The 21,124-nt window shown below is 48.2% G+C and overlaps 7 protein-coding genes across 7 annotated transcripts; 4 read left to right on the top strand and 3 right to left on the bottom strand.

Moving 5' to 3' along the window:
- Positions 1 to 41: 41 nt before the first annotated feature.
- Positions 42 to 1,447, top strand: PHATR_46753 (predicted protein; the record flags this gene model as incomplete). The annotated part of the gene is made up of 1 exon (XM_002185836.1): positions 42 to 1,447. The coding sequence occupies exon 1, from the start codon at positions 230 to 232 to the stop codon at positions 1,445 to 1,447; it is 1,218 nt and encodes a 405-aa protein (XP_002185872.1). The 5' UTR covers positions 42 to 229.
- An 848-nt stretch (positions 1,448 to 2,295) lies between these two features.
- PHATR_46752 (predicted protein) lies at positions 2,296 to 7,850 on the top strand. The gene is made up of 3 exons (XM_002185835.1): positions 2,296 to 3,248; positions 3,352 to 5,521; positions 5,591 to 7,850. The coding sequence occupies exons 1-3, from the start codon at positions 2,379 to 2,381 to the stop codon at positions 6,205 to 6,207; spliced, it is 3,657 nt and encodes a 1,218-aa protein (XP_002185871.1). The 5' UTR covers positions 2,296 to 2,378; the 3' UTR covers positions 6,208 to 7,850.
- Positions 7,851 to 12,258: 4,408 nt separating this feature from the next.
- On the top strand, positions 12,259 to 13,153 carry PHATR_46750 (predicted protein; the record flags this gene model as incomplete). Its single annotated transcript, XM_002185834.1, has 1 exon — positions 12,259 to 13,153. Exon 1 carries the CDS (start codon positions 12,371 to 12,373, stop codon positions 13,151 to 13,153), a length of 783 nt encoding a protein of 260 aa, XP_002185870.1. The 5' UTR covers positions 12,259 to 12,370.
- A 115-nt stretch (positions 13,154 to 13,268) lies between these two features.
- On the bottom strand, positions 13,269 to 14,260 carry PHATR_50995 (predicted protein). Its single transcript, XM_002185654.1, has one exon. It carries the CDS (start codon positions 14,178 to 14,180, stop codon positions 13,317 to 13,319), a length of 864 nt encoding a protein of 287 aa, XP_002185690.1. The 5' UTR covers positions 14,181 to 14,260; the 3' UTR covers positions 13,269 to 13,316.
- Positions 14,261 to 14,571: 311 nt separating this feature from the next.
- On the bottom strand, positions 14,572 to 15,897 carry PHATR_52110 (hypothetical protein; the record flags this gene model as incomplete). The annotated part of the gene is made up of 2 exons (XM_002185653.1): positions 14,572 to 15,446; positions 15,489 to 15,897. Coding segments are annotated over 2 exons (1,284 nt in total), but the record flags the coding sequence as incomplete, so codon positions are not given.
- Positions 15,898 to 16,416: 519 nt separating this feature from the next.
- Positions 16,417 to 18,160, bottom strand: PHATR_46747 (predicted protein). The gene is made up of 4 exons (XM_002185652.1): positions 18,070 to 18,160; positions 17,472 to 17,840; positions 17,245 to 17,377; positions 16,417 to 17,167 (listed from the first exon to the last, which is right to left on the bottom strand). The coding sequence occupies exons 2-4, from the start codon at positions 17,835 to 17,837 to the stop codon at positions 16,659 to 16,661; spliced, it is 1,008 nt and encodes a 335-aa protein (XP_002185688.1). The 5' UTR covers positions 17,838 to 17,840; positions 18,070 to 18,160; the 3' UTR covers positions 16,417 to 16,658.
- A 628-nt stretch (positions 18,161 to 18,788) lies between these two features.
- Positions 18,789 to 20,971, top strand: PHATR_46746 (predicted protein; the record flags this gene model as incomplete). The annotated part of the gene is made up of 4 exons (XM_002185833.1): positions 18,789 to 19,283; positions 19,369 to 20,340; positions 20,421 to 20,639; positions 20,891 to 20,971. The coding sequence occupies exons 1-4, from the start codon at positions 18,819 to 18,821 to the stop codon at positions 20,969 to 20,971; spliced, it is 1,737 nt and encodes a 578-aa protein (XP_002185869.1). The 5' UTR covers positions 18,789 to 18,818.
- Between the last annotated feature and the right edge of the window lie 153 nt (positions 20,972 to 21,124).

Genomic DNA, 21,124 nt, shown 5'->3' with positions numbered 1-21,124 from the left:
CCTGTAAGAGGGGTAGATAGATAACTAGCTAGCTAATGTAGCTACCTACCTACCTTCCCAACCATCATCCCGCTCATTCTAGAGGTCCACACTCACTCACTCGTCTACACATTCTGGGTGTCTGTAGAGTGGGGATGGAGCATCCGGGCTACGCTGCGTTATCAACAGGCTGCTGCTCGGCTCCCCACAATTGAAACCGTAGTCGCTCCGCGTTCTTCCTTCAGCTAGGATGGGCCGACTGGAACGTACCGTTGTGCCCAACCTCCGTCGTTGGCACACGGATCTACCACGACGACGAATCGGTAATCACTACCAGCTCTGTTGTACGCACCGCAAGACAACCGTCACTACACCGTCCGCGTCCTTCGCGACTGTCAAAAGCGGACCAGGCGAACCCTGGGACCAACCTCGATTGGCCAAAGGCGTCCTCCTCACACTCACGGCGTGCACAATCGCGGTGGCCGTGAGTTACCAAACACGCATCTGGCGTCAGGAACGGATCCGCGATTTGCCAGATGCCAGTGATCCAGATGTATGGAACGCACACTTTCCCCACCGTCGGCCGACCCAAGTTGTTCAAGTCACACGCCGGTGTGGGCTGATGGGGTCCACGCACAGCGTCAAGGCGGAACTGGATCGTATACGCGATTGGCATCACCAAAATGGCTACGTCGGCGGACTTGTGCTGCGCGATTTGACCAGGCCGGTGTTCGGCTTCACGGATGATGTAATGAGTGAGGAAGAAGACTGGACGTTGGAAGATATCATTCGTGATCCCACGCGGTTGAATCGACGGGAATGTTATTATCTATATTACGAAATTATGGGCAACGGCGCCATTCAACAGGAAATATACTGTCGCGGAACAACCCTTTTGGATGACGTCTTGACCTGCTTACAGGCATGGATGGTTTACGATGACGACCTGGGCTGTCGCGTGCACCGGGGCTTTCGTAATCAAGCCGATCGCATCTTGAGGGACGTACTGCCCTTGTTGGCACCCCGCTCGGATCGTCGCGCAACCGTGGAAGTCTGCGGACATTCATTAGGTGGCGCCGTTGCGGCCATTCTCGCCGTGAAACTTGGACGCCTGGGGTACCGCGTTACACGTTTGACGACAATTGGGGAACCGCGATTTTGTGCGTCGGAGCAGGATGCTGAGGTTCTCCTTCCTTGGTTACCAATCGACAACTTACGGGTAGAGAGCGATCAAGATTTTGTCCCCTTTTTGCCGCCGTTTGGTGCACACGTGGGAAAGAAATTGTGGTTTCTCCAGCACGACGAACTTCCACGGCTCGTTCCGGCCCAGACGGCATCGTCGTCACTTGCGTGGACAGACTCGGTATGGACTAACTTTCGAATGTGGGAAATTCTGTCGGCCAACGGTAAGCCTCATCGAATTCCCAGCTACGTTGATAAACTTAAACGACGACTGGTGCCTTCGTAAACCGACACGGTGGTTACCGTTTTTGCAAAAGATGCACCCGCAGCTCCCCCGGCGGATCGATGTCCTGCCCCTCCTAAGAAAAATTTACCTGCTCAAATCTCTGATCTTGGTTGGAATGAAAGAAACCAAGAAAAGAGACGCCCCTAATTGATCAAAAAAATAGATCCGAAAAGTGCCTTGGTTGTTTCTTGGCGTATGTTGCTAGTAGACAAGATCCATATTCGCTTCCAGACGTGGTGGTGCATGGGGCGGAATGTGATCTCTGCAGCAATCCTAGCGAGACCTTCCGCCTTCTGCAAACTGATCACGCATGTTGCCGGATGACATGCAAATGTTGGCCTTGCCGGATGTAATGTGCAATTTCAGATAGAATCCGGATCTATTGACTATCTAGGACGACTTTTGAGAAATGTAGAATAATGTGACCTACCAAACCACAAGTGGATGATTAACTGTTAATGCAAACCGTTACAGGCTGATCATATTTTCGGTTGGTTTCGAGCTCTTCCATAAGTAACCCTTATCAACATATTAAGAAAATCAGTCGCGAGCGATAGTCAATAGCAAATGTAACCTAACGTATCGATTGGGTCATAATTTACTGTTAACTGTAAGTGTAAAGAGAAAATTCGCTAATAAAATGTTTAGGTGACTCGAGTAATGAATGGGTCACGAGGATGATGTCAAGATTATTCTCAGAACTGCCGGTATCCCAGTCAGTTCGCGTTTCCTGTAAATGTTGGTACCGGCAACTTGTTCACAGCTGACAATTCGCGGAAACAATTTTTCGATAGACGCCAAGAAGTTGGGAGGCCGGGACATTACACAGCTTACTGTTCAGTCAAAGTAAAGTACTCGATAGTTACTGAGTGAGATCCATCAAATATTTTCTGTACCGATCTTTTCTATTGAAAACGCGTGTGTGGCCATAATGTTGGCTGCGGAAGGCTTTGCTCAGCTGACGACGCTGCCTAACGAGTCGAGTGTATCCGCATCATCCGCGCCCAGTCTTACGAATCCTCAAAATGACAGAGATATCCACCGAGACTCTTTGGATACGGCCCATTCCATACGCAGCTCTACCTCGAGCCAAAAGCGCACCATTAGTATGTTCAACCGTGTCATGGGGCGTAGGAGGAATGATTATTGTGCCGACTCGGCACGCCCCCAAGAAATTTCCACCCCGGCACCTCGCGGATCGAAATCAAGTAGTGGCACCGGTGGTGCTTTGAGTGGGAGTGCCAACGATGGTAGAGGCTCATCGTGGATATCTTTTGCTGGTCGTACTTTCTTTACAGTAAATCGTTCCACCGACGTTCTTGGTGCACCCGATGACGATACATTCAGTCATTCATTTCGTTGTGGCACAATCCGCGCTGAACAACGCAAAATGTTTTTTGTACGTGTCGTTTCCTCGACTTTCTGGCGCGTACTGCTGATTGTTTTTACTATAATTTTGTTCTTTGGAGCAGAATTTCGGACGCTGGTCTTGCCGAAAGAAGCGGATCCCTATATGGATGGCATTTTCACTGTTGTCCTGGTGGTTTTCTTGGTGGATATTGGCATGCGCATAGATGTCGAACCGAATTATTTCAGCATTCACCTTTACTGCTGTCATTCCGCGCCCCATGAAGAAAAATCGATCCATGGAAGCTGCAGCAATAGCTGCCATTTCGGATCCTTCATTTTTTATTGCGAGCTCTTGTCGACATTGGTACTGTTGTCTGAAATATCTTACGTCAACACCGCAAAATTTTCTGAGCAGACATTGCACATTGTTTTGAATCGATTTGGTGTTCCGGTAAGTTCATTTTATATTCACTTAAATAGAGAGACTTCGGCTGGCGCTGGAATTCATCGTTTGGCTGACAGCAGATTCTTTCGTTTCAACTACATTCAATTAGGAAAGGGGTCTTGCCGATGTCAACCAAGCGGCTCCTATTGAAACCGATACGGACCTTTTGTTGGCAGTCGTCAAGGCTGCACGCATTGCCCGTTTTCTTCGATCCTCTGCAGCTGAAACACTAGCATCCCGTATCAATTGGTACCGGCTTTACAATTTGATTCGTCCGCGTGCCTGGATAAATTCCTGTCTATGCGGATTTGGAAGGCTAAGTCGAACCATCGAAACAGATACTTTCGATGCTAGTAGTCGTGGCTCTCTCCGAAGTGATTCCAACGGGCCAGAAGATGGCATGCTTCGACGTTCGTCCTGGGGTGGTGTTGGACTAGGTGTACTTGCCGCCATTCGAGCCAAGGCAGAAGCCGAAGAAGCTAGAAAACACGATAACTGGTGGAAGCGACTTCCACACGCGCTCGGTATCGTACAGAGAGATACTAAGCGCTTCAAACGACATCTTGCAGCTACAAAGATCCAACGAGCTTGGCGAGCAGTCCTTTCTCATCGTCATCTCACTGAAGAAGGAGAGAGCGAAAGGAATGAAAGTGATGTAGCTTGGAGAGGCCGTGTCATTGCTGGCAATCCGGTAGAGAAGGCCTTGATGAAAAAATCCTTTTTAAATCAGTATGCGTTGCAAAATAACAATGGTAAACGTTGGGGTACTCGATCCGTTTCGGACGATGGCGCGGAAATACCGCATCGTCCACTATCTTCGTTGGCAAGATTGGGACCTTCGCGAAGTAAGATCAAAGTTGGAGCAACGATGCGGGAACTCACTGGACAGCGGGTTGCATTGGGTATAATGGTGGCTCTGCTTGTGACAGTTCTATTCACTTATACTGAAAGCGATGCCACGCGTCCCACAGCTATGATTGTCCTACACAATCAGACTGCCGACCCTCTTTTTGCAGACCGTGCACTCGACTCGACAAGGTCGCGATGTCTGCCTAGTCTGTTTTACTACAAATTCGGGGATGGAACCAATCGTTCGTTTGATCTGGAAGGAGAAGACATTAATAGGCTACGTGGTCGGGAACGCATTCGTATTACGATCACCCGAAATGGCGGAAACTCTACTGTTGGCTTGTTCTCTTTCAAGGACGAGCTGCAAGAGAGCGCACTCATCACGCTATCATCAACAATCTTTGTTCTGCTGGTTTGGTTCTTTGGAGTTACTGCGTTCGCAGGCCCTGTAATGATACTCGTTGTAATTCCTATTGAACGGATGGTCCGTCTTCTGGGGATGCTCATGCGCGATCCTCTTGGCTATCAGAGCAATCTTCGATACAAGAAATTCGTTGCCGAAGAAAACAATATAACGAGAAACACACGATGGACAAAGGATGTATTGAAAGGGATGGAAACGTCGTTCTTGATGTCTACTATCCTACGAATAGGCTCGTTGATGAAAGTTGGGTTTGGCAGTGCTGGCGTGGAAATCATTCGCAGAAATCTTGAGAGAGGTCAAACCAAAAATATGCTTGATTTGAACTCCCAAGGTTCAACGGTTTCGTGCATATTCCTGTTCTGTGACATTCGACAATTCACTGATGCAACAGAATGCCTTCAAGAAGAAGTTTTCGTTTTTACGAACCGTATAGCAGGGGTCGTTCACTCCATATGTCATTCGTATGGCGGATCGGCAAACAAAAATATCGGAGACGCCTTTCTGTTGAGTTGGATACTGGATGAATCGGGCGACTCGGGAACGATGGTCTCCGAGCGCACGCGTGGCCATGCAAGAAGCGGAAATGATAATTTTGTGGCGGACAAGAACCAGGCGGACAAAGCCTTACTTTCGGTTGTCAAAATCTGTGTTGCTCTCCACTACGACGAATATTATATTAAGAACATGAGCGACCACGCCCGTCGATCCCTCATAGCTAAGCTATCGAAACGCAATGGGCCTGTTGTACAGATGGGCTTCGGGCTTCATGCTGGCAAGGCCGTACAGGGAGCGATAGGATCGCAGCGAAAAATTGATGCGACCTATGTGTCGGAAGCAGTCGAACGCGCGGAGTTCTTGGAATCATCGACGAAAAAATATGGAGTTCAGATGTTGCTATCGGATAGCTTCCACAGACTACTCCAGCCGAAAACGCGTGGTCGATGTCGAAAGATTGATCAGGTACTGGTTGGCCGAGAGGATGAAAACGAGGAGGCAGACTACGATGGTGAGCAAAGTTGGCGTATTATTTGATTGTGATTCGATTTCCTAATCCGAGATTTCTTTTCTTTTTTAGCCGTGTTGGAATTGTTTACCTTTGACATGGACATTGCCGCCGTGTGGCGTAACCAACCTAAGCCTACCATAGCTGATGTGTCGGATTCTGATTCTGAATCAGCAGCTGACAGGGGGAAAAGCCATGGGTCAAAGCGGGATTTTTCATCAAAGAACTCCTCTTCAAGACGCCCTGTTCTGCAGAAAGGAAACCGCCGGCGAAACATTCTTAACGGATTTTGGGATGGGGCTAGCGACGAATTGAACGACAGTAATCTGGGATCTCTTGGAAGCGCAGTAAATGGCAATCAAGACAAACGAGAAAATGAAGCCGATGGCGGTCCCCCAGAGTTGATTTTGCCAGTTGGCCCAGCTTTGTACAATGCAAATGTGTGGGTGAGCAAGCAGATGAAACAGATACGGGTGAAGTTCTATGATGGAATTTTTTTTCAAACATTCAATTCGGGATTGCAAGCCTTCTATCTTCGAGACTGGGAAACGGCAGCACAGTGCTTTTCGACAATCTTGTCCAATTTTGAGGACGGTCCCTCACGCTATTTTTACAATCAAGTTTGGGACGCAGAGAAAAGTGCCCTTCGCAAGCCACCACGTTCATTCCGAGGGTACGGGATTGCTTGAATTGAAAGGAACAAATGCAAAGGAACTTATATTGTGAACAGAACAACAACTTTTAATGCCAACATTTGCGAATGCAATTTCGAGCACTGACGTAAGAACTTAATGAGATTTGTGAAGAATAGGACCATATGTTCTCCTTTCAGCTATCCACTCTTGAAACACTTTGCTGCCGGCAGAGCCGAACGTAGAGAGAAAGAAAAGATTCCAGTTTGATGGGTTCCAGTTCCACTATTTGAAAATCGCACTCAGGGCATTCGCGTGGAGTCTGTCGCAACGAAAGGACGGAAAAGCGAAAGAGGCGCCTGCGTGCTCGAAACGCTTGGGCCAAACTTTTCAACTGACAAATTCGCTTCTCTTCTGTCGGGTTTAGCGCTACACTCGAGAAGCCGTTATCAAAAGACACCAAACGGGTCACGAGCGCAAGTGGTAAACTCCAAGTTCGGAGCTTTGATCCGCCACTGTCAACTTTGACAAGAAGTTGCTGATTTCGCAAAACAATCAGATCAGCAATGTAGCCCACGGCTGTCTTTTCCGTTCGTCCCTGGAACAAGGGCAGTCCTGCGTTTAAAGAATTTGAAATAGCACAGAGTCGAGCTCGGCCACGTTCGGCTTTCGACCATTGTCTCAACTTTCCGATTGAAGGCTCGTTCGACTTAAAAGAAACACTGGAATCTCTCGTAAAGATTGCAAAAGGTTGTGATGTGAAAAGATCACACGCGGGCAACGTGAGATCTCGAAAAACCGCTTCACCGAAATGACCACTTTCTACTTGATTCACAGCAAAAACAGACCCACACCGCACTTGATCATCGTATTTGATGAGCAGGGCGAGACCGGAACGATCAGTGATGCAAAGATGGCCACATTCTGTTCGGCTTAGCCAATTCATTCCCACAACACAGCCAACAACATTTACTCGCCTAGACGATTGTACGGCGCCACGATATAAGTCCTTCGCAAGCTTGTGTACTTGAAACAGATTCAATTCGGTTTGAACAACTGAGTAGGAAGCTGACATAATGGGCTTCAATCGAGTTGAGCGATTGCCGGAGAGCTGGATAAGTCCTTCATAACGACTGTCTTTCACAGTGAGATTCTCCAACCGTACTTTGGAGCCTTCTGAGAGAGCTCCGAGCTGTTCGTCTGATGGATTCCAAAGAGTCAACATGGCTTGCTCATCCATGGAAGGATTGTTAACGTTTTGAATTAAGACTCGGACGAAAGGAACACTTTTTGAAATCAAAAGGCTCTCGTTCAATTGGAATTCAACTCGTTTACGCACAGAGTCTGCGATCAGTTTAGATCGGCGCTCATTCCACTCCAGAATTTCCTTTCTGCAACTACCATCGATTTCATTATCGGCAGCGGTCAGATCCAAACCATTGGCGACAAGTTGCTTCCAAGAATTCGGGGCATTCTCGTCTACATCCTGAAAAATCGCGTGAAGAGATGAGAAACAATTTGAAAAGCATAGGATAAAAGTAGGATGACTTACTCGTTCACAATCCAACTCTGCGGCTATTGTGAACTGATCCACCAGACACGACTTTCTAAGTTCGATCTCTTGCAATCGACGATTCTCCTCTTTTTCGCTCAAGACCCTTCCTCTACGGCTCACTATGTTGCCATCATCTTGCTTGTCGAAAAACATAATCGGGTACCTTCGCACAATACGTACATCAACGAGCGGCACTTGCCCCCCTCCTTCCAGGATTGCTGATATTTTTGAAAGCAGCAGCAAGCCATCGCAATCTTTCATCACGGTTGTGGGGCGAAGAAAGCCAAGCCTTGAGTCCCACCTCGCCATTCGAGTAGAATTAGCATGGATAGAAAGTATTGGATTTCCTCGTGCAGAAAAGGGGTCGTACGATGCATCAAGAGGGTCTACGCCGTCGGGTGCACCGAGAAGTCCTGCATTAGACACGAGAAGCTTCGTGCCCACACGTATTGTTTTGCGCTCAACGAGCTCTCTGAGCCGCACATCAATGGAACTCTCCACCGAGTACCAGCCATCTGAAAGTTCCAACACGACGACTTTTGTAGCAGATGTATGCTTCTCTGAAGATACCGCATCGTCGTCATTAACGATGCGGCTAACCATTAAAATCATCATGACGTTTGCAGAGATGTCCCGATTGAGAACTTTACGGAGGGGAGATCTCGAACCATGCGCAACTTCTCGATTGAACCTGTTGTAGAGTTTCTGATTTACTTGATCGAAAGAAAGTCTAGATTTACTCGAGCGAAGGGAAAATGTTCTTTCCATCGAAGCAAGCTTCCAGATAATCCAACGCGAATGATTTCGAATCCATTTTTCCGAAATTTTTTCCGTGTCACATCCTCTATGCCTTAAGGCATTGTTGTAGTCCTGAACGTTGCCGACAAGGCTAGAAAAGGCTTCATTAGCGGTCCAGATGAAAAGGGGAAGACCAGAGTCACCGTCGAAGCGGACTTGTGTGGCGTTCACACTATTGATTTTCTGGATAACTTTCGACGCAGTGTTTCCGGATAGAGGTGGCGAGGACCACGCGAGGGCAGCAGTACAACCGGAGGCAGTATTCGCGGATCTCTCGTATCTCGAATCTGATTGGATTTTCGCGTAAGCATCACGCTGTTTCTTGGCTTCTGACAATGCTCCAAACGAAACTCGGGAAGACCGCTTAGACTTTGATGGTGTATGCACGTCACCGTCGAAATCCGTCACGCATCCAGCGTCAAGTAGCTTCTCCGCCTTTTTTTGGGCGGATAGAGAAACGATTATGTTTTTCCCAGAACCGGCGCTTGCGAACATGGCTGTACTTGTTTTATCTTCTATGGTTTTCGAAGCGCATAATGTGGAAAACCGAGTTCTAGCTGCCGTCGCCAACCCGAAAGAGACACGAGAGGGCCTTTTCGTCCTCGCAGGCGTTTCCACCTCGTTGTTGAACTTGTCCTTCAGTGCTTTGTACTCTCTATGCACCAAAGACAATGCAGAAACGGAAATGCTGGAGCCAGAGGCAGCAGTTGTTTCTGACACAGAAGAGTGCGCTCTATGAGCAGGCATTGAACAGGCTTTGCGCCTAATTGCAGCTAGCTCACCAGGCGATAGAGCTTCTAGCGAAGCACGCGAGGCGGAGATGACATGGTCGGAGTTTTTGGGGATAGTGTCTGAGTCTAAAGAAGACCGGTAGTCAAGCAGACCATTTACCATTATCGCGCTGTTTGCACAATTGTCATTGCTTTGACCGCTGTTGGTGCTGTTGATGGCCACCGGAGCATTCCATTCAGCATCGCTTGAACACTGGAAGTTAACAGGACGATCGCGATTGTTTGTCAAGACCCCACATGAAAGACGAGAACGACATAAGGGGCTCGCTGGCGTTCGACCGTGAATCATTCCCTTTGACTGTGGCTCGAGCAAATCCTCTAGTACTTCTGACGCCTTGGCCAAAGCCGACGCAGAAACAGCAATTTTCTTCCCGGATTTGGCACTCAAAAATGCCACAGTAGGTGTGGCTGACTCTTCGCCATTTTCTACCTCTGCCACGTCTCTGTAAGAGGTACGTGCTGACAGGGAGCTATTCGTGGTTTTGTGGACATCGCTGATCGACGCAGATGTCGTTCGATTTTCGAGAAGGTTTTCCGCCCTCGCTAAAGACGAAGACAGTATTTCAATGGCATTACCGGACCCAGCCGTGGAAAAAGTCACAGCTTGTCTTGATCCACCATCACTGCAAAAAAACTCGGATATAGTTGGACTCAATTCACAATTCTGCCCGATATTGGAATCAGGCCTACGACGCTTTTTGGTTGGTTGCGCCTCAAAGTTAGTTCTACCACGGTTTATGTCGAGAATTCGGTTCGCTGTGCTCAGCGAGTCCTCAGATATTTGAAGTGCAACACCTCGACCTGCCGTCGTGAACGCTAGAGGGGTAGTCGATTCACTTGTTTCCGTGATATCGCGGACTTCAGCTTTCGCATCGTGCGGCAACACTACCGCACTAAGGGATGGTTGTGCGGGCCGGGGCAAACGAATCGACGCCGACCTTTCCGCTTTCACCACGTGACTGGGGCTGCTTGATAGGAGTGCGCCGGCTTTAGCCAAAGCCGGCTGACTTATGGATATGATAGCTCCAGATCCAGCGGTGGCAAACGTTACAGGCTTGTGCAAAGGTCTCAATACCATGTTTTCTATAGATTGGCAGCAGTCGTCTCGATGCGATAGAACGGACGGCTTTTCTGGTTCTACGATGCGGAGGTCTGCTTGCGCAGCATTTTTTGGAGGTGTCGCAATCGGGGCAGTGATTTCTCCTGTTGATTTTGCAGAAGACTCCCGTAGAGGGGAATGGCCGTTGGCCGCCTGCCCACAGATGTTCGGCTCGCTGTACAAGGCCAATTCATATTGGCTGAGAGTCTCCTGGGTGCATCGATCTTGCGATTGAGTAGCAGGGGTATAAAAAAAACCATTATCATCGACCGCATGCTTTTCTCTCGCCCGATCGTGTCGCCGTGACGTTGGAGTGGTTTGAGCAGAATGTATATCTTTAGTGCGACTCATTGGGGCTCCAATTTCCCTTCGTGTGTTATAAGCACTATGATGCTGGCCCAGAGGCAGTAGATCTTCCTGTGACAAATTCTGCGCCGTGCTGCTATCAATCACCTTTTCGGTCGTCGTTGGCACAAAGGGCATCGTGTTAGGTCGTTCATTCGACGCGGTAGCCGTATCCGTTTTGGAAGAAGACAAGGTCAACAACCGCCTGGATTCGGAAGGCACATGAGAAGAACAACCTTTCCCATCCATTCCAGAATCACCGCTGCCGATGGACGCTCTTACCCGCTCTATCCTTTGCAAAGGCTGACGACCTGCTGCGTTGGGACTTTGTAGTTGCCAATTGTCTGTTGTCACAAACAATTTCTTGTTTGTTGACGTACACATGTATCCAGATGGTGAGATCTTTGATAAATGACAACTGTTCGTCGCCGGATCATTGACGGAACTCGTCGCTGGCACAGTCGGTATGAAAGACTCTGGGTGTCGTAATGGACCTAGAGTAGATGACGTTCTGTTGCAGGACGGTGTTTGACACGCTGTTTCCAGGGAATTTCTGGAAACGCACTGCATGCTCTCCCCGCAACTGTCATCAACCACATAGTTCAATCGTGTCGCGAATGCCTCTGATTTCTGGAGCCGATTGTCCAATGGTGCCAATACCACGAGATCTTCTGTCAATGGCGGGTCTGGGCTTGTGCCTTGCAACTCAACGCGACGACGCTGCGATGATATTGTCTTCCACCAATCCACGTCGACTTGCGCTTCTCGCCCCGAAAATTCACTAACATCTTCGTGTACTCTTATTCGAACCACAACGGAGACACACTTTCCCGGGCGTGTGCGACTTCTACGGCGTCGGGACGCCAGCCATGTACCAACTGTCCCCAGATTGGACGCCGTACCGGTGGGTCCTAAGATCACCGGTGCATCAACGGGAGGAAACGCTTGACAAGCCTGACACCGGCGTCGACGAATGGGGTTAAGCAAGGTACAAGCGGTGCACGCCCAAGTGGAGCTTGTGGTTTTTCGGGGGACCTCCACGGGGAACGCACTGTTCGGCGATACTTCGATGCGCTTGCGTTTCTGCGTCATGTCCTACAATTCTTCACGATTCGATTGGCGCAGTGGTTGCCTTGAGGCGTTTGTCCTTGAATATTCCGGAACAGCGATGGGTTGTTACGACGCAACCGTGTGGTACGCTTCAAGTATCATGGTCAATGCGATTTTCGTTAACGGACTGAGAGAAACTATTTTGGCGCGTTCCAGCAGGGTGGGGGTACTGTGTCGTATTGAACTTTTGGTCACGAATGAGACATTATAAACCGCTATCAGAAAGTCCATGCATACAGTTACAGCGAGAACATGCCGTCTTTGTCCGGAGTTACGGTGCAAGAAACAGTATATTTTCTCTACGTACTTCTTTATTCACTGTCCGTGTCAGCCTTGTCTGTCTTTTCCTAACAGTAATAAGCACCAGATTCTTCAGCCTCGCTTCCGATCAAATTCATCCGAAGTAGCATCCTTATTAGGAACACTTATTGCCAACCTCTAAAAGTGTTTCCAGTCCACCGTTGCAGTTATTCCACAGCAACATAAATTTCACAGTGTGACTGTGTGGATTGCTGTGGCCTCATGAGTGCGGTTGAAATGACCAAGCCGGCGGAGACCATGGGGGACGTAGAAACCGGTCAGGGCGGGGTAGGCGGGCCGCTGAACCTGCCACCTAATCCGGAAACGGGCAAAGGCTTTCTGAAGCCCATTCCAGAAACCACGCCCATGGAAAAAACCATGGGCATCGTCGGCGGTGCCTGTGTCGTCACCGCTCTCGCAGCCATGATTGTGGAGCAGTCCACCATTGTCATTTTGGGCGGCATACTGTCATCCATCGTCGGTCCTTACGCGTACTGGCAGCAAACGCGCTTGACGGATATCAAGGCCTTGAAAGAAACACACGCAGCCATTCAAGAAGAAGTAGATAGGTTCAGCGACGAAAATCACCGCTTGTCGTCGAATATTGATCACCTGACGGGATCGGTGAACAATCTCAAGGACGTCGAGGACGCTCTGCAAATCCTTACGCAGCAACAAGGAAAGTCGGTGAACGCCTTTGCTAAGCAAGTGCAAGAGAACAAATCAATACTAGCGCAAATGCAAACCAATCTCAAGGCTAACGTGTTGCAGAATCTCTTGTCAGTCATATTGCGGAGTGATACCGATCAAGATATGAAGATTTCCGAAGCCGAAGTCTCCGATCTCACGAGGCGCATCAACAACATGGCCGGTGTACGCGTACACGAAAACCGTTTCCGAAATGCTATTCAGAACAAGTCGGTCGCCGATGTCATGGAAGTCGTGAAGAACCTTTTAAACGACAACATACCGGACAGCGAACGGATTTTTGAACTCAGCCAGTGAGTAAAGCTGAGGCGCTCGCAATCGTAAAATAGTGATTGTCTGTTCTAGAGCTAGTGTTCTATTCTTTGCAGCTTCCTCTCATCTACGCACAGTTTCTGTCAAAAGGAGAAGCTTTCAGGGTTGGATGATTTATAGCCTTAATGTGTTAGATGTAGTACAGCGGTTACTTCGCTTCTTTGACACTGATACCATCCGCTCCAGCAATGATTACCGCTGTGGACATGCCGCAAAAAAGACCGTGCTCAACGACACCAACCACATTTTTGAGTTCCTGAGCCATCTTTGCCGGATCTTTGATAGGATCTTCAAAGTGCAAATCCACGAGGTAATTACCATTGTCCGAAATGGCAATTTCATCACCATCCACCTGATTGTTCGTCGATGAACCCATGCGCAAGACCGGTTTGCATCCCTTGCACGAAGGTAACTCACCAATCACACGCATAGTATGTTCGTGGCAGAATGGCAAAATTTCCACCGGAATAGGAAAGCCGGGTCCCAGTCCGTCGCAAAGCTTGGACTCGTCCACAATCACGATAAACTTGTCGGCACAAATCTCGACAATTTTTTCACGAAATAGGGCACCGCCACCTCCCTTGGTCAAATTGAGTTCAGGGTCAACTCCGTCGGCACCGTCAATCGCCACGTCCAGTTTGCTATGGGTGTCCAAAGTGACGAGGGGAATGCCTAAAGATTCCGCTTGTTCCTTCGTCCGAATCGATGTAGGAATGGCGAGGACATCTTTCAGCTCGCCGGACTTGAGCTTTTCGCCGACGCGTTCCACAGCATAGTATGCGGTGGAACCAGTCCCCAAACCCACAACCATTCCGGATTTGACATAGTCATCGACGGCCTTGTAGCCTACCTGCTTTTTTAACTCGTCCTGGTCAACTCCCATTTTTAAAATCAGAGCACTGGTGTAAGAACTAGTCGATGCGAAGGTCGCTGTGCGAGGAAAAAAGGCAGGGTTGGTAAAGGCGTGAGCAGAAGACGCCAGAAGAATAGAAGCACCGGCTGTGAGACGCATAGTAATCCTGGACGATAAACAATTCTGTATTGTTTCCTCCGATAATCGATACGGATCTTCGCAACCTACGAGGAATCGAGATCCTAGCCGTAATAATCCGTTGAGAAGCCCTTCTTCGTTTTCGTGGCTTCGGACGCATGTTTGTTTACTTGGTGAGGATGTGACAGTCATATTTGCATTCGTACGCACACGGACGACCTGCGCTTCGGTCGAATCGGTCGATTCTAAATTCGTCTTGCTACAGTAGGAAAATCACCCTAGCTCGAGAAGAGCATTTCCTGCGAACCAGAACATCTCCCTCAGTTATTGCATATCCATGACGACAGAATTCCTCAAAGTAGTTTCACAGCAGCTTTTACACTCTACTCTAAGAACAAACATATACAGGAGTCTAAGTTGGAGTTTGTTTCCTTAAGGCATTGGAGTCACTCCCCGAAGCAAGGTCCACAGTGGCGGCCTGGGCAAGCGACTCCAAAAGGAAATCTGCATCTTGCTCGCTAAAACAAAGAGGAGGCTTGATCACCAAAACGTTGTTGTGTGGGCCATCTATGCTGGTCAGAATGTGGTATTTGGTTTTTAGAACGGAGCACACAAACGAAGTTTGCAGGGTTGCTGGTTCCAGCGTCGCTTGATCCAACACTAGCTCCACGCCTATGAACAAACCCGACCCGCGAATGTCCCCAATCAGATGTATCCGTTCTCGTAACTTGACGAGTCCTTCACGTAGGTAAAAACCCACATTTAAAGCATGCGCTTGCAATTGCTCAGAGTCCATTACATCCAGCACGGCCATACCAGCAGCGGCGCAAACCGGATTGCCTCCAAAAGTATTAAAGTACTCAACTCCGCATGCGTCAAATGCATCCGCCACTTTCCGACTGGTAATTAAAGCTGCTAAGGGCATGCCGTTACCAAAGGGTTTGCCCACGGTAACAATATCCGGAATGACCGTTTCGAGTCCGTGATTGTCGTGTTGCTGATGTTGAAAGGCCCAAAGTGACGTCCCTAGTCGGCCAAAGCCGGTTTGTACTTCATCGGCAATGTATATACCACCGGCCTCCCGCACAGCCTTGACACAAGCAGATAGATAACCCGTCGGTGGGAGGATTACACCAGCCACACTCATGCCGCCTTCGATGATGAAGGCCCGCACGCTTTCGTTTTTTCTCTTAAAATACTGACACGCTTCCTGAACATACTCGGCGTAGTCGTCCGCGGCAGTAGCTGGATTCCGATGCCTACCACGATACGTATCGGGACATGGAACTTTCCAAATGTGCCGACCTGGTGACTGAAACTCATTGGAACTCTGATTGACTGGCGAATCTTGGAGCGCAAATTCGGTTCCGTGCTCATACTTATAAGGAGAAATCTCCAACGTTCCTAGGGTATGACCGTGATATGCGCCACCGACAACTATCGTGTTGTTGCTGTGACCATAGCTGTAGGCCTTGGCCAAACGTAGCGCCAAGTCGTTGGCTTCGCTTCCAGAATTGCAAAAGAAAACAACTTCTAACGGATCCGGCAAAAGCTCGGCAAGCCGACTCGCGAGAACCGTCATAATAGGATGTAAATAGCGTGAGTTTGTGTTAAGCTTCGCGACTTGCGTTTGAACGGCTTGGACGACAGTAGGATGGCAGTGTCCGACGTGAGCTACATTATTTCTCGTATCCAGGTACGACACACCGTTTGAATCGGTCAAGCGCGCGCCTTTACCCTACCCATACGAGCGTAGATGAGGACTCAAGGCGATAAAGTGAATCCACAAGGTCGTAGATAGCATTGAGAACATACCTCAACGATCATGAGTGGCCCAGTATTGGCGTAGGAGACGGTCAGGGATTTTGCAAAGTGTTTCAGTCGCAATTTCTCAACATCTTTTTTGTCGATGCTTGAGAGCAGAGAGAGCGATCGGCGATGCCTAATTTTTGATCTCGTCCTCCAAAGAGTGATCACTATACCAACAGTAGTTCCAACAAAGCCAACAATCGACGCCCTAAACATGGATACGCGAAACATTGCCATGCTCGATCTGTGTGACGAAAATCGATGTTGGTGAATCTTCGAGAAATTCATGCGCTTGATGATATGGTAACTTACAGATAGTATCCGTCACAGCATTTCTGGAACCAATATAGATAGAGATATCTAGACTTGATGTGCCTATGCAGCGAGATAAATTGTTCACTAGTAGACATAAGAAAGTAGGTATGTTTTGTCGGCACAAACGTTACAAAGACGAAGTACAAATATTCCACTTATTGGACGTGTTTTTGCTGGGTTCGAGCTTTTGTATATACTATTAATTGACGTTGAGAAACCTCGATACGGTAGTATTTTGTCGGTGGCGAAGATAGATTCGAGGTTCTCCTCTAGGACCACTTGGTCCAGTCATTTACTCGTGTTCGCCTGGAGGAACTGTATTTCCGTGAAAAGTCTTGAGCTTGGGGATGTGTTCATTACGGGGAAAAAACCTTTCTAAGCCACAGCGTTTGGAGACCGCCTCAAAATCCACATGCCAACATGACCTGGGACGAGTGTCTTATACTCGGGACGAAGGAAGCCTTTCAGCGACTCCAGCTGATGATGAATGTTTTTCTGATACTCTAAAACGTAGGGTTCGCCTTTCAGCATAGTACTTGACGGTTTATAATCGGTGCTGATGTCAATGACAGCAAGCGTGCCACCAGGCTGAAGCAATCGACGCGCTTCCTTGAGGATCTTTTCGCGGCCAAGCTTGGGGGCTTCGTGAAACGCATACATTACCGTGACAAGATCGAAGGACTGGTCCGGAAACTTGGTATCTTCCGCGTTCGCCTTGACGAATTCTGCGGCCTCATTCGCCGCCTTTTTGATCTTTTTCCCTTGTTCCTTCAAAACAGTGTAGCCAACGGAAACATCGACTGACAATTGACCAAAGAGTGGCTTGACAAAGGATAAGTGGCGCGTCAGAAACTTTGCCATTTCGACCATCTCCGAAGACGTATCTGCATAAGATATAACGCGACGTTAGCATTTTGGTTGGGAACAATGCGAGCACTTTTGGCCTCTGTGCCGAGCTTACCAATCCCCATTACAGTCTTTGCTTCGGGAAATGCGTTTCGAAGGGCTCGTGTAGAGATACCGACTCCACAGCACAAGTCAAGAACCCGAGCCTCTTTTGTTTTTCGTACAATGGCTTTTAACTCGTTCGAAACCTGGAGAAGCCGACCGAAAAATGGGTTTAAAAATTGTCGTAATTATTTCAGTGTCAGGATCTCTCCAACTACGGTTACACGAAAATTTTCATACCTTTTGACGAATATCGACGCCTTCGTATGCCAAAACATCAATTAACTTTGTGGATAGGGGGGCGCAGGCGGCATGGACAGCGCCCCAAAAGCCAACGTTGCCCAACGTGTGAATACGTTTATCGTACCAGTATTCGTCGGCAAAGGCATTGTCGACACCCCATTTCTTGTGTGTAACAGCTTGTCGATTGTGAGCAATGCTTGTAACGCATGCTTCTTTGATAAGAGGCGCCGTCTTTTCTGAAATGAGCTTTTGAGGCCTAAGCAATGACGGGTTATGCTTCTTGGTCGGGAAAGAATTCGGTGCCAGCGCGTCGACCGACGGAAGCGCCAAGAAAGTGAGAACAAACGCGGCGAAAGGCTTCATACTCTGCAATGGGAATTCCAAAGAGGATGCGTTTGAGTAATTTTGTACAGTAACATGTTGAAGGGCAGTCACGACAACCAACCCAGCGTGTCCATCATTAAAATCGCTGCCACGTATCTCTACGAATGACTCGTGTTAGTTTCCCACCGTATCCCGAGCAATCCCGTTTATTCCCCTCGTTTTCCAGAACATCATTACGCACTTTCCTACAATACGATCGGGGAAAGCTCACCTTATGAATTTATCTATCTATCACTGTACCGATCGATTGAATGGTATTCGTGCCAAGTGAAACTGACTGTGAGAATAACTGCCGAAAGCTGCCGAAAATTGAAATGAGGACATCACATTCTTCTTCTATCCGCCCATCAGCCCATCACAGCATTGGCGAAGCATTCCGAAAACGCTACTGAAGACGTGACATTTCTCGAATGCCAGTTGACACCAAGTTCACAGTGCAATCAGGGAAGGAAACCAATGATTGGCTCGTTGGCAAGTTCTCGAGAACTGCTGGTCGGAATGTTTCGGAATTCGGCTAGAGTGCGACATTTCGATGTGACCTCGAAGTGTTATATGCATTGCGTGTCAACGTTTGCAGTCGAGAGCGTGACTTCACCCTGCGCTGCCGATGGTTTTGTGCGCGTAGCAGTTGAAACGCTTTCCAAGACTTAGCTCGTATGTACTGATGGGGCTGACCTTCTGTGACACATCGACATCATCTGCCTTCACACCGAACGGTTTCGAAAGTTCTCCGGTCACGGCTCTGGAAGGTGGCGGGAAGATTGAGTCGCATCACCAGGCCGCGTCTGACCGTAGTCAGGATGCCTTTTGACATCTCGAAAGTTGGACCAAATCAGGTCATTTTCACAATGACCATGTCTCTTGACGTTTCCAATTCGAGGGATCGTCGGAAGCTCCTTTCGACGAAGAGCAAACGACCATGACGCCAACCGAACAGAAACACTGAACAAATCCCTGGCCATGGCAAAAAAAGCTGCCGATCAGGATCGCACTTCCCTACATCAAGGGAGACGCAAGCGCTCGAAATTTTCGCCGACAAATATCACGCTTGTCGTTTGGTTATGTTGTGGTCTCAACATTGTGGTGACGCTCTTTCAGGGTTCCCTGCTGCAAAGCGTTGATCGATCCGAGCATCCCGGTTTTATGGAAACTCATGGTCGCCGACGACCGATACTTTCCGCTGACCGTCGTATGGCGCAATTAACTTGCGATGCCTACGGTGGACCACTAGACAAAGAAGCCACCGATGAAATGGTATACTGGCAGGATATCCCCGAAGACAGCAAATTCAAATCGCCCTTTCTTGAGTCAGGAACCCAGCGGTATTTGACGTTTGAACCCGATATAGGAGGATTCAACAATGTTCGAATGTCAATGGAGACTGTCATTGCTATTGCGCACGCTACGGGACGAACTCTCGTACTGGTAAGTTCTTGCTGTGCCACCTTTCAACGACTGCGTTCATACATTGACGATAAGTTCTGACGCCCCGCCCCTTCTATTCATATAGCCACCCGAGCAAAACATATATTTGCTCAACAAGCAGAGTGGGACTCATAAGAAATCGTTCAGTTTTGCCGACTTTTTCCCATTAGATACGTTGTCCTCGGAACAGGACGGATTGGATATTATTTCGACGAACGAATTCTTGAGGCGTGAAGGTATTGCTGGAAATCTAAAGGATGGCTCGGGACAAACATCTTACCCGCCCAATAATCGTACGGATTGGAACGGCATGCAACGTGATGTTACTTCGGTTTTGGAGCCTTGGCTACAAAACATTTCGGTGATACCATCATGGAATCCAGAAGACTGTATGGTGGCGTTTCCGACGTCTCGAAAAGCGCAAAACAGCAACAGCTTGCAGCTAGTCTGGGACGACGTTATGAAAAGCGGGGGATTTCCTGCTCCCGACAAGTTTATTGGCACGCCCTCTTCGGTGCGATCTTCGTCGATTAAGCGCTTATACGAAAACAATAAGGAGCGTGCATCTTTGTGCATTTACAACGAGACATTGCAGCAAGCACCATTGCTTCACCTTCCTGGCAAAAATGACATCGGTGGGCGCCTTTTGGTACACTTTTACGCCTTTCTTTTCTTTGAAGACTGGAAACAAGATTTGTGGACGAAACGATTTGTTCGAGACCACCTCAGGTATGTGGATGAAATCCAGTGTGCTGCCGCTCGCATTGTGCATGCCATCCGGAAACGTGCAATGAAACGCAGTTCTCAAAATAAGTACGGGATCTTTGACGCCTTTCACGTTCGTCGGGGTGACTTTCAATATAAAAAGACTCGCGTTTCAGCTCAAGACATGTACGATATTTCCAAGGATGAGATACCTGACGGCATGACCGTTTACATTGCGACTGATGAGAAGGATAAAGATTTCTTCAACAACATGGCGACACATTTCGACTTAGTGTTTTTAGACGATTTCAAGGATCTTCTGGAAAATGTAAATCCCAACCTTTTCGGAATGGTAAGAGTGTATACAACTTTCATTGCTAAACAGAAAGGGGAAACATCGTGTCTCACGCATGTTATTGTTCATGTTATCAGATTGATCAGCTTGTTGCCAGTCGTTCTCGAGTCTTTTTTGGTTGTTGGTTTTCTACATTTACTGGGTACATCAACAGGATACGAGGATACCACGCAGATCGACACAAACTTCCGGGATTCGAAAATGGTATTATTGAGAGCTACTACTATGCTCCAAGTCTCTTCAAGAACCGAATGAAAGAGTTTTGGCCCGTGTCTGGAGCTACGTATGCTCGTGAGGTAAGATTCTCATGCATCATTGGCACAGATATACACGACACAATGCTCATTTACCCACATTGATTTCTGTCAGTTTCCCGTCGGCTGGCGAAATATTGACCAAGGAATTGGTCAAATGGTGTCAAATTAACAGTGAGGAGCTCGGTGACTCTGACGTGACAGCGACAACCTGTTCAAAGTCTACGCAAAGCTCAACATCTCAAAATTGTTCAACAGTTGGGGAGTCATTTTCGCAACTGCGTAATGGTTAGAGGGACGACGGTGTACATTCGCGCAAACTCAAGTTGAATGCATCTCCAATTCGAGCCGCCCTTTTCGCGTGGTCTAGCTAGAGACTGAGTACGCATAGCGTTAGTGCAAACGTCGCGCGCAGTATGGGAGAAGACGACTTTGGTAGCTGACGGAGATACTGGAAATTAATTCTACACTAATCAGTTGACTCCTTTCTGTAAGATAGATAGTAGATTCATGCCTATTTTAGTCAT

Source organism: Phaeodactylum tricornutum, chromosome 11 (genome assembly GCF_000150955.2).
Source record: "Phaeodactylum tricornutum CCAP 1055/1 chromosome 11, complete sequence".
NCBI lineage: Eukaryota > Bacillariophyta > Bacillariophyceae > Surirellales > Neidiaceae > Phaeodactylum > Phaeodactylum tricornutum.
Note: the sequence above shows the minus strand (reverse complement) of the source record. Positions and strands in the feature narration are given on the sequence as shown.